At 41.0% G+C, this 13,223-nt stretch overlaps 1 protein-coding gene across 1 annotated transcript in view; it reads left to right on the top strand.

Moving 5' to 3' along the window:
- Window positions 1–6,757: 6,757 nt before the first annotated feature.
- LOC108526807 (double-stranded RNA-specific adenosine deaminase) overlaps window positions 6,758–13,223 on the top strand; it is a 31,093-nt gene continuing 24,627 nt past the window's right edge. The window contains exon 1 of the mRNA XM_017867693.1: window positions 6,758–6,808. Coding sequence (XP_017723182.1) covers window positions 6,764–6,808 — 45 coding nt within the window. The 5' untranslated portion in view covers window positions 6,758–6,763. The remainder of the gene's footprint in view (window positions 6,809–13,223) is intronic.

Below are 13,223 nucleotides of genomic sequence, written 5' to 3'. Positions count from 1 at the left end.
AAAAAAAAAAAAAAAAAAAAAAAAGGCCCAGAGACCTAGAAAATGTAGAACAAATATAAATATAAAAGGAAGAATCAAAGTCTAAATATATAAAGAATCATAATAGGCTGGGGGTGTTGGCTCAAGCCTGTAATCCCAGCACTTTGGGAGGCTGAGGTGGGCAGATCACCTGAGGTCAGGAGTTCAAGACCAGCCTGATCAACATGAAGAAATCCCATCTCTACCAAAAATACAAAAATTAGCCGGGTGTGGTTCCGTATGCCTGTAATCCCAGTTACTTGGGAGGCTGAGTCAGGAGAATCACTTGAACCTGGGAAGCAGAGGTTGTGGTGAACTGAGATTGCACCATTGCACTCCAGCTTGGGCAACAAGAGCGAAACTCTGTCTCAAAAAAAAAAGAAAAAGAAATCATAATAAATATACATGGAACAAAATTAACAGTAACAAGACAGATGATCAGTTAGGACTCTTTTTTTGTTTTGAGATGGAGTCTTGCTCTGTCGCTCAGACTGGAGTACAGTGACGCGATCTCGGCTCACTATAAGCTCCGCCTCCCGGGTTCACGCCATTCTCCTGCCTCAGCCTCCCCAGCAGCTGGGACTACAGGCACACACCGCCACGCCTATCTAATTTTTTGTATTTTTGGTAGAGACGGGGTTTCACCGTGTTAGCCAGGATGGTCTCGATCTCCTGACCTTGTGATCCGCCTGCCTCAGCCTCCCAAAGTGCTGGGATTATAGGCTTGATCAGTTAGGACTTTTTAATACAGCTGTATGCATTAATACATCTAAAGCAAAGGAACTTAGAAAGGTTGAAAGTAAAAGGATTGCAAATATTACAAGTAAACACTCACTAAAAGAAAGCTGATTTGTCTATGATAATATCAGACAAAACAGACTTTAAGACAAAGAGCAATGTAGGGATGGAAAGGGATAACTGTGTCATAATATAAAATTTAATTCACCAAAATGATAACACAATTCTAAACACACAAGCACCTAATCAAATGTGTTCCAAGTACAGGGAGCATAAATTGATAAAAACTGGAGAGGCTGACAAATCTACCATCATTGTGGGAGATTTTTCAACATGCCTTTATCTGTGACTGGTAATTCAAGCAGAAAGCAAGAAGCAAAGATACGGGATATTTGAACAAAACTAACAATCTCGTAATAATGGACATATATCAATTTTGTACCTAACAATGAGAGAATACAAATTCTTATCAACCTTGTATTTCTCAGACTAGATTATAAATTAACCAATTAGGCAAATATCAGCACATTTTAAATACAAGTATAATAAAAATTATTATTATTATTATTATTATTATTATTATTATTATTTTGAGACTGAGTTTCGCACTTGTTGCCCAGGCTGGAGTGCAATGGCGCCATCTCAGCTCACTGCAAACTCCACCGCTTGGGTTCAAGCGATTCTCCTGCCTCAGCCTCCTGAGTAGCTGGGATTACGGGCGGGCACCACCAGGCCTGGTGAATTTTTGTATTTTTAGTAGAGATGGGGTTTCACCATGTTGGTCTGGCTGGTCTCAAACTCTTGACCTCAGGTGATCTTCTCGCCTCAACCTCCCAAAGTGCAGGGATTACAGGCATGAGCCACCATGCCCGGCCTAAAAGTATAATAAAAATTAAGATAACAATGCAAATATGTCAGAAGAGACAGGGTCTCTGTTACCCACGCTGCAGCATCAAACTCCTGGGCTCAAGTGATCCTCCCACCTCAGCCTCCTCAGTAGCTGGGACTACCATGCCTGGCTAATTTTTTATTTTTATTATTTTAGTAGAGATGGGGTCTCACTATTTTGCCCAGGCTGGTCTCAAACTTCTGGGCTTAAATGTTCCTCCAGCCTCACCCTCCAAAAGTGTTGGGATTACAAGGTGTGAGCCACCATGCCTGGCAAGAACATACTTTTTAAATAATGAGTCAAAGAAGAAACTACAATAAAAAATTTAAGTATTTTTGAACTGAATAATAATGAAAATGTTATATATAAAACTTGTGGGATATAGAAAGCAGTGCTTTGAAGGAAATTTATTGCTTTAAATGTTTTAAAGAGGAGAAAACATGGCTGAAAATTAATGAACTAAACACACAACTTAAGCAATAAACAACAGAATAAACTCAAAGAAAATGGAAGGAAGGGGATAATTATAAGAGCAGAACTAGAGATAGAAATGAAATAGAAAACAGGGATAATCAACAAGGACCAAAGCTGGTTCTTTGAAAAATACTAACAAAATAAATAAACCTCTGCAATGATTTATTTAAGAAAAAAATGATAAGAAATCACAGGCAAATAACTTATCAGTCAGTTTTCACTATAATATGCTTTGGTAACTACAAAATCCCAAGTCTCTGTGTTTATTTCTTATTTGCTATATATGTTGACTCTGCTGGGCTCTCCTCCACATGTATTCTTCATTCTGGGGTCCCCAATCAAGCACATGCCATTCTCATGGAAGAGAGAAAAGAGCAAGAAAGCTGGTAGAAACAGGTATGATACCTTTTAAAGTTTCTGTTCATATATGATGATCAAGCCCATTCACAGCTGGTTGGGTATTAATTCTCCTGTCACAAGAGTCACCTCAAGTCACATAGCATTAGGTAGACATGCATAGTCCTCTTACAAGAAAAGAAGCAAATATTTGGAGAGCAATAACACAGTCTACCACAAGTAATATTATAAGTGAAAAAAGAGTTATAAATACAGCAGAGATTAAGAAGATAATACAATCAATAACTATGCCAATAAGCTTAAACCCTTAGATGACATGGAAAAAATTCTAGAACCTATTATTTTATTAAACTGACTCAAAGAGAAAGAAAATACTTGAATAGTTTCATAACTATTAAACAAATCAAAGTCGTATTTTACAATCTTCACACAAGGAAAATACCTAGCCCAGATGGTTTTGCTGTTCTGTTCTGTTTTGTTTTGTTTGGTTTTTGTTTTTTGGAGATGGAGTCTTGTTATGTTGCTCAGGCTGGTCTTGAATTCCTTGCTTCAAGTGATCCTCCTGCTTGAGCCTGTCAAGTAGTTGAGATTATAGGTGTGAGCCACTAAACCCAGTTCCAGACAGTTTTATTGGTGAATTCTACTGATGCTTGAAAGGAGAATCACTCCAATCTTATTAAAATTCTTCCAGAGGATACAAAAAGAGGGAATACTCCTTATATCACTTTATGAGCCTTGAAACCCAAACAGATCAACACAGAATGAGAAAAGAAAATCGCAAGTCCATGTTTTTCATAAACACAAATACAAAAATCCTACATAGAATATAACATAGACACAGAATACAGAATTGACAATAGCATATAAAATTGAGACTTTATGGTCCAGTTATTTATCCTAGGAATGCAAGGATAAGTAGTTTAATATAAACTCTATAAATATCATCTATCATATTAACATATTAAAGGGAGAAAGAAATTGTGTGATGATTTCAATAGATGTAGAAATAAATTAAATTCAAATTCATTCAAGATTTTAAAATTTTATTCAACTAGGAATAAAAGGTACCTTCCTTACCCTGATAAAGGAGATTTACAAAATGCCTACAAAAATATCATTCTGTTTTATCATATAATATAATTCTAAGTTCCCTTTTTGAATATCAGGAGCATCAAGAATGCCTACTATCACCATTTCCAACAACACTGTACTGGAACAATGCATTGCCTTCTCCCCCAAACCAGTGTAACTTTTTTTTTTTTTTTTTTTGAGACAGGGTCTGGCTCTGTCATCCAGGCTGGAGTGCAGTGGTGTGATCTAAGCTCACTGCAAGCTACACCTCCTGGGTTCACACCATTCTCCTGCCTCAGCCTCCCAAGTAGCTGGGACTACAGGCACCCACCACCATGCCCAGCTAATTTTTTGTATTTTTAGTAGAGATGGGGTTTCACCATGTTAGCCAGGATGGTCTCAATCTCCTGACCTCGTGATCTGACCACCTTGGCCTCCCAAAGTGCTGGGATTACAGGCATGAGCCACCGCACCTGGCCAAACCAGTGTAACACTTTAAGATAGATAAAAAGCAAAAAGGGTTGGGTGTAGGAAAGGGGAAAACTGGCATTATTTTCAGACAATGATTGTTTACATACAAAATCCAAAAGAATCAATAAATAAATTACTACAAACAAGAGTTTAGCATTGTGGTTGGATACAATATCAATGTACAAAAATCAAATTTATTTCTATACCATCATCAAAAAATTAGAAAGCATATTTTTAAAGGACATCACTTATAATAGCAACAAAAACTACAAAGTATCTAGGAATAAACTCCCCAAAAGATGTGCAAGATCTGAACAAAGAGAATAATGAACCCAAATTAAAGCATTAATGAAGACCTGATAAAAAGAGAGTTATCCCTTGCTTATGGAATGGAAGACTCAGAATCATAAAATGTCAATTCTCTCAAAATTTATATATTATTTATTATTCAATGCAATCCCAACAGGTTTTTGTTGTTGTTACTGCTGCGTGTGTGTGTGTGCAACTTGTTTGTGTGTGCAACTTGAGATGCTTGCCTTAAAATATGGTAAAACTAAAGACCAAGCATAGCCAAAAAAAAAAGATGGATGAAGAATAAAAGGGAGATTTTGCAGTACTAAATATCAAGACTTTTTATAAAGCTATGGTAATTAACTATTGTGGTATTGACATCAAGATACACAAATTTTCCAGTGGAATAGAATAGATAGATCAGAAATAGACCCATAAGTGACTGGAATGTTGATATATAACAAAGTTGGAAAAGGTGGGGCTAGTCAATAAACAAAGCTGGGGGAAAATAAAGGTCATTTGTATGTAAAAAGTAAAATGGGATCCCTACCTCACACTATATACAAAAGTAAATTCCAGAGGGAATAAGGATTTATAGATTTTTAGGAGTAAGAGTAAGTAAACATATATGAGGGTAGAGGGAAAATAAAAACAGGATAAATATTAATATATTCAAAGTTAAGAATGTCTATCAAAATAGAAAGTGAAAAGACACCAATGGAAGGATAAATTTGCAACACATATAACTGACAAAGAATCAGTGCCCTAAGTTTATGAATAATGTAACAAACAATCCACCAAAACAACAGTAAAAGACTCAAACTGACTGTTATATAAAGAACCAAAAATGGCCTCTGTATCTGGGTCCCCGGGTTGTTTATTTCTTCACAGAAAGCTGGTATCTATCATCTCAAAAGTCTTTCAGCATCTAATTCAAATGTTTGTACATCCAGGCATTTTAGATATAACCCAACTAAGCAAATTTTTAGGCATTTAGAGCTGCTTGCCTGCTTTGTATACCTCATGAAACTGTGCTCAACATCTGTTAGTCATAGATAAGATAAATCCATGGTTCATGAAGACTCCAATTTACTGCTGCCCTTGGGAGCTTTCTGAAACAGAGACTTCCCACAGGCCGCTGAACAACATCACCTGGACATGGTAAGGCCACTCCCTTCTGGAAGTTTCCTTCTCTCCTCCCTTTTTGGATGGTTTCTCTCCACCTCCAATCTCTGGATCTTCTCATGCTGCGAGGGACTTCCCTTAAATGCAAACCTGTCAAAGCTCACACAAATAAAGCTTGAGTGTGCTAATGCCACCTCCTGGTCAGATATTTTTTTCTTGCTCAGTCCTAAAATCCCTCAAATGCCCTACACTGACATTTCACAGAAGAGAAACTACAGATGGACCACACATATCTAAAAGAGATGCTTAACCTCAATAAGGCCAGTTTGAGACCATGCATTAGCAAACACCAAGAAATCTGAGGTGTTAGAGAAGATGTACATGCTGGTAGGAGTATAAACTGGTACAACCACTTTGGATAAAAATTTGGTACTATCATATAAAGTGGAATACTGGCATTCCAAAATCCTATCAATTTTATTCCTAGGCAAATATACCCAAGAGACATTTTTGCACGGGGCACCAGAAAGCAATGCTGATTTCCAACACTGTTGGAAATAGCAAAAGACTGGAAATTGCACAAAGATTTGGCAGCTGGAGAATGGATAAATTATGGTACATAATGGATTTTTATGTAGCAGTGAAAATGAACAAAATGTAAATTCAGTCAACAAAGATGAATCTTAATAACATGTTTGTAAAGAAAAATGTACCAGGCCCAGGCCTCTAGATGAAAGTTTGGAAACACACACAAAACTAAAAAAGTAAAAATACATTGCTTAGTAATATATATAAATGCGAAAAGAAATTAAAGCAATATAATAGTTGTGTAAACACAAATTCAGGATGGGGGTTACTTCTGATGGAGAGGCAGTGGCAGAAGATGGGGACCACTTAAAAGCTGATGAAAGTTAATTGATAATATTTTAGTTCTTGGTTAGCATGTCAAGTTAAAGAAGGTGTTCATTATATTATTTAAAAAATGAAGTCGTTTAATTTAATTTAAACGGTCCATTCAAGGTCTACTGGTTATAACGTATTATTGGCTAATTCTGTAGTCTATTTTTAAAAAGAGGATTGTACCTACGTATTTTCTCAGGCCTTCCGGCCCAACCACGTTATGAATGACTAAGAAAGAGTTCAATCAAGGCCATGGGCAAAAATGCAGCATCCTAAACCCATGTACCTACTCCCCACCGTACCCAAAACAGCAGCATTAACACAACGTAAAAAACCAAGGAAGACTTAGCAACAAAAACGCTGATTTCCTAGAGCGCAAACAAAAGAGGGTAGAATCACGTGGTTCTTCCTCCCACGCCCGGCGCGCCAATGATGTCACCAATCTGCGACCACACCATTGATTCCCGACTGAAGGTAGAGAGGGCTACGTGGTGGGGGAGGGCGGGGGGAGGGTATCGGCCGCACTGGCAGCCTCCGGGTGTTCTGCCCTGTCCCAAGGAAGTACAAGACCCGGTAAGAGGCTCTGTCCTTCTCGGCCACACCTTCCTGGGCTGGAACGCCCGGCGCGTGCGGCCTCTCCAGTCTCTGGCGTTGATGTTAGAGGAAGCGCGGGGGCGCCCCGGCGGGGCACTGAGAGTGGCCTCAGGGCTGGGTGGGGACGCGGCGGGTAGGGGCACTGTGGCCGGTCTCGGCAACCTTCCAGCAGGCGGACGCCCAGGGCCGGTGTACTTTTGTGCGTGTGTGTGCGCCCGTGTGTTCGCCTATGTGTGCGCGGGTGTGGGCGGCAGAGGCTGCGCACGGATGCTCCGGCGCTCGTGCCAGCCGGAGCCCAACAGCTGGGTACCAAAGGCCCTTGTTTCCCTCTCGCCGACTCCCCCGCCTCGGAGAGTGACTGGAGAGCGAGGCTCCTGGGACTCGCCCTGGTAGGCGCTTTGCTGCGCCTTCTTCCACAAACTGCATTAGGACCGGCCCTTTATCCCAGAGATAACATCGCCGCCCTGGCGTGCCTTCCACAGGGAAGGCGTAGGAGGCCACTGTGGAGAGCCCACTGCGGGGTCACGGCCGCCGCGCTCAGCCTGTTTGGCGCAGGAGGCCTAGTTGCGTCACCTCCCCTTCCTTCTCTGTTTAGCTTGATTTGGGGGCCCCACTAGAGGGTAATGCGGCCCCAGGTGTTTCGTGTTGGTGTCAGAGTTTGGGAAACTTGCCTTCCAAAAAGGGATACCTGTCATTGGATTTTGAATGTTGTGTGGAGGAGCCCAAGCATGCAGTTAGCAGAGGGAGCAGAGTCTAGGCTGCTATGGGAGGAGACTTACAAACAGGCCTACATAGTGTCTTGTTGCTAGCGAGGGAAGCAGGATTGCTAGAGCGGGTCATTGGGAGCAGAGAAGGCAAGGGCGTCAAACTGTCAGCAGTTGTGATGCCAACTTCTTTCTCTACCAGAGAAGCCTTGTTTCCCATCTTTTTAAAGATCTTGAAATATTTTGTTCGTTATTTACAAACGGTTAGTGCTTGCTATATGGGAAGCAGGGAAATAGAGTGGAAAGCGGACATGAACTTTGGAGTCAGGTCTGCCACTTAGCAGCTGTTTGACATTGAATGAGTTATTTAACCTCTCCATTCCTACTTGGGCTTATCTACAAAATGAGGATAATTATATCTACCTTGCCCTGGGTGTCAGAATTCGAAGTGTCTAGCTATTATTAGTAAGGGCCCAGTACTCAGGCGCTTGGACTTGCTCCCTTGCTGAAGGTTTCCTGTTGGTACAGCTGCTTGAGAAGCAGGAGAACTTTTTGCTATTTTAGATGTTTGCTATATTGCCAGATATGATACGTAGACTTGGGGGTGGTGGTGGGGGGGAAAATCTCAAAATCTATAATCTCTCTGCTGTAAAATCTCTCTGCATTAAATTCTAGAACTGCAAAGGGGTGAAAAATCTCACTTTAGGCTGGGAGCAGTGGCTCATGCCTGTAATCCCAGCACTTTGGGAGGCTGAGGCAGGCGAATCACGTGAGGTCAGGAGTTCAAGACCAGCCTAGCCAACATGGTGAAACCCCGTCTCTACTAAAAATACAAAAATTAGCCCGGCATGGTGGTGCACATCTGTGATCCCAGTACTTGGGAGACTGAGGCAGGAGAATCGCTCGAACCCGGGAGGTGGAGGTTGCAGTGAGCCGAGATCCCGCCATTGCACTCCAGCCTGGATAATGAGAGCGAAACTCTGTCATAAAATAAAAACAAAACTCACTGTATTAATTATAGCTTCTCATTTTATTTTATTTTATTTCTCATTTTATCCCAAGTAGTTGGCATCACAGATGTGCACCACCATGCCTGGCTAATTTTTTTTCTTTTTTTGAGAAGGAGTCTCACTCCATCCCGCAGGCTGGAGTGCAGTGGCGTGATCTCAGCTCACCCCAAAGTCTACCTCCCGGGTTCAAGTGATTCTCCCTCCTCAGCCTCCCGAGTAGCTGGGATTACAGGAGCATGCCACCACGCCTGGCTAATTTTTGTATTTTTAGTAGAGACGGTGTTTCACCATGTTGGCTGGGCTGGTCTCGAACTCCTGACCTCAAGTGATCTGCCCACCTCGGCCTCCCAGAGTGCTGGGATTACAGGCATGAGCCACCGCACCTGGCCTTTCGCTTCTCTTTATATAGCACTTGCTGTGCACCTGACACTGTGTCAAGCACTTTACATATGCTAACTTATTTCATCCCTCCAGCAACATAAGTGCACTAAATATTATCCCCATTTTACAGATGCAGAAGTGAATCTTGGCTAAGGTCCTGACACTAGTTAACGGCAGAGCTGGAACTGGAAGCCAGCTGTGTGGTTTGAGTCTTGCTCTTTCTAAGTGACTAGTATCCCAGCAATGTAAACCTGGTGTGGTGGGGGAAAGGAGGCCCAGAGTTTAGTGGGCCAGCACTGGCTGCAAGAGTAACATCTCAAATTGTCCAATGATACATTACCTTTTATTTTACATTTTTTACTCAGCATTGTCCAGATATGAACCAAGGTTTGGCCTTTTCACCCAGAGAAAAAGGAAAGGCTCATGGGCACACAGTGCTAGGATCATGGGCACGAAGTAGGTATTTGGAAAATGCTTGTGGAAAAAAGAAATCCTGAGGCATTGTTATTTCTGCCAGAAGGAGGCCCAGTGCTTATTACACAAAGGCTCCTTAAGCCAGCTAATTTTATACTATAACACACTGTAATATGAGCTTTTTTCTGATTCTTGGATTTAAAGATTTGAAGCTCTGTTTCAGACCAAGATTGGTAGTATTATCTGTGACCAACTGATTAGAGTTCTCAGACATGTGAATAACGGAATCTGAGCTTTTGGGCTTCTGTAGTAATCTCTTGAGATAGAGCAATTTGTTTTGCTATAACATCTGTTAGACTTGGACCTTAATGGGTACAACTGCTTGAGTTTTCTGGAGAGCACTGGATGGTTGTTTCACATCAGGGATAAAGAGTTCAAAATGTTATATTTGTCTCAAAATTAAATATTTGGGAAAGACCTGTGATTGATGTGCATTCATTGTAGGAATAGTACACTAGTTTCAAACAGATGATATTCCTGGTATTTTTGATGAGCTAGTCTGTGTCTTAAAGATATTTAAAGATGACTTATGGTTGCATAGTGAACTATTAGGAACATGCAAAATTTATATAACCCATCCATATAGACTGCGACTTACACACACACTTCTCACTTTCTCCATCCAAGGAGGTCTAGTTGCTGCTTCTATACCCTCTGGTTACCTTGAAGCTACCTATTTCACCATATTTATCAGACTTAATAGGTGAGACCCTCTGACATCAGCCTCCCTTTCCTTCTGTACCACCCCTTGCCACATGCACACAGAATGAAGCTCTTCTCCAAAAGGACTGTATATTAATCTACTTGCAAGTGGCACAAACCCAGTGTAAATTAACTTAAGCAAAAACAGTTTTTTCCCTCCCTTTGATTATTTAACTAGAAAGTCCAAAGGCAATCTTTAGGCATGGCTGGATCCTGTGTTTAAAATGATGTCATGAGGGCTTTCTTGGTCCTTCCTTTTTCCGTTCCGTTTATTGACCTCATCCTCTTTTGCTGCTTTCTTTTCTTTTCTTTTCTTTCTTTTTTTTTTTTTTTTTTTTTTTTTTTTTTGAGATGGAGTCTTGCTTGTCTTGCTCTGTCGCCCAGGCTGGAGTGCAGTGGCACGATCTCGGCTCACGGCAATCTCCACCTCCCAGGTTCAAGTGATTCTCCTGCCTCAGCCTCTTGGGTAGCTAGGATTACAGGCACCCATCACTACCCCCAGCTAATTTTTGTATTTTTAGTAGAAACACCGTTTCACTATGTTGGCCAGGCTGGTCTTGAACTTCTGACCTCAGTGCTGGGATTACAGGCATGAGCCACCACGCCCGGCCTTCTTGCTGCTTTCTCTATGCATACTGAAAAAGTTCCCAGTCAGCAGCCCCAAGCCTATGACCTGATGGCTGTCTTTTAGCATTGTAAGCTAACCATTGCTGACAAGGAAACAGGGAGACCACAATTGGAGAGGTCTGCATCATAGACTCACTCCTGGGATGAGAAAGTAAACTGCCCCTCCATAACCTTATGGGATGGGAAGTTCAGAGGTCCTAGGCAGGCAGAAACAGCACATGACTACTGCAGGGGTGTGTGTATGCACACATGTGTGCTTACATGTGTGCTCTTATCTCACTTCTTTGGGGTCCTTCTAGAACCTTCCAACTGGAATGAATCCAGTGGGTTGTGTTTGTCCATCAAACTTAGACTCCCACTGTGGTATCCATTATGTGCTCTCCGTCCTTTCTGTACCTTTGCATCTGCTGTTTGGGTTGCCCTTCCCCATTGCTTCATCTAGGTGATCCTTATAGATTCAGGTCATGCTTCTCCCAGAAGCCTTCATTGACACCTTCCTTAATGAGCGAGGCATCCCTTCTCTCTGCTCCCATAAACACCTGAGCACAACCCCCTTTTAGATTTTATTTCTGTTTGATAATTGTCTGTTTATTGGTCATTTCTCCACTAGACTGAGAGCCCCTTGAGGACAGAGTGCCCTTTGCTTTGTATTCCTTATCTCCTACTCTTAGCTAGCATTATTTGTCTTCATAGCACTCATAACTGACATTGTATATTTATTTCTTTATTGCCTGTCTCTCCTCATTGACTGTCTCTCATTAGCTCCATGAGAACAATGTGGAAAGGAATTTTCTTTGTTATCAAAGCAAAACAAAACTACCTTGAGGCCTAGGACAGTGCCTCATACTGGCATATAGTATATGTTCAGTAAATGTTTATTAAATGAATGAATGGAAATCTTCCCACAGGAAGAAAATGCTGGCATTATGTTGATGAACATTCCAGTCTGCATGATAGACACACTTCTCACTGTAAAGATCTGAAACTTGAGTACCATGGCATCCCAGGAAGGCAGCACACCTCTACCCATATGTGTTTGAACCTGCAGAGGTCAGGCCTAAGGAGGCTCCAGCTGGAAATTCTACCCTGTGTGATGTTTCACTCCTCTCAAACCTTTCTGAACTTTGATGGGTTGTATATTAAGGCTTTCTCCATATTTTCAGGCCCTTTCCTTGGAGTATTTATTTTTAAAAATTTATTTAAGAACTTACAAGGTGACAGGCACTGTTCTTAGTCCCTTATAAATAGCAACTCACTCTTGGACTGGAGTTTGGGGACCAAGAGTTATCAACTTTAAAACTTTTTTCTTTTTAAATACCAAAACACTCAAGAACAGAAATAAGACTACTCTGCATCTAGTCCATCTCGCCCTCCATTAGAGCTATCTAACAGCCTGATATAGGTCTTGTGCCTGCCCTTTCCTCGAGTTTTTACAGCCATAGCTAGTAATTATACTGCATCTCATCACCTTTGTTTGGTCTTCACTCAAATGCAGCCATGCTCTGCCACAGGATATGTGGCAGAGCCAGGTGGGGAACCAGTGGCTCAGAGCCCACTCTGCTCTTCAGGACATGGGCTGCTCAAGTGTCTGTCTTCAGCCCTCTCCCAGGGAGGGCCTAAACCCACATCCTCAGGCCCCTGCAGAGCACATCCATCTTTCTGGTTACATGTTATGCCTTATCTGCGGGAACCCTAGCCACGCCACACCCACCCCTCAACACATGAAGAAAGGGAAAAAATACCTCTTTCTTTCTTTTGACAACAACAAAAAGTACTTTTCATACAAATAGACACTTGAAATGACAGGGTTATTATTTAACCCTGCTCTTACTCCAAATATCCAAGCGGCAGTTTCAGTCTAGCTGCAGTACTCTGTTGTAGTGCTTAGTCCTGATTTGCTTCCTAAAAAGTGAATACCAGTTTCCACTGCCGTCAGCAATGCCTGAGTATTTACTGTGCCTCTCCCTCACCTTACCCTCCTCTCCAGAACTGAATATTTTACTAAAAAAGGAAAATCTTAGCTAAATTTGAAATAGCATCTCATTTTAATTTGCATTTTTTATTATAATTACGTTTGAGCCCTTTTTACCCATACTTAGCCATTTTATTTTACTTTTAAATTTTGGTGAATGTTTTGTCTATTCACTTACTGCGTTTAAGTGATTTTAAAATATACAAATATTCTAAAAAACATGAGTTTGCCCTCATAAAAGCAAACAATTTTGTTTGCAGTGAATTTTTTTTAGTTTATTGTTTGTCATCTAATTTTGGCTTTATCATTAAAATACAAATCTAATTTTCATTCTTTTGTAGACAGATTTTATCCTTTTTGATTTCTTTTGCTTGTGAGCATAAAACGGTTTTTTTCTTATTCTGTGTTCTAGTTTTTTTTTTTTT

Source organism: Rhinopithecus bieti, unplaced genomic scaffold (assembly GCF_001698545.2).
Source record: "Rhinopithecus bieti isolate Rb0 unplaced genomic scaffold, ASM169854v2 scaffold_4129, whole genome shotgun sequence".
Lineage (NCBI taxonomy): Eukaryota > Metazoa > Chordata > Mammalia > Primates > Cercopithecidae > Rhinopithecus > Rhinopithecus bieti.
The sequence above is the reverse complement of the archived record's forward strand: the minus strand, read 5'-3'. Positions and strand labels throughout refer to the sequence as shown.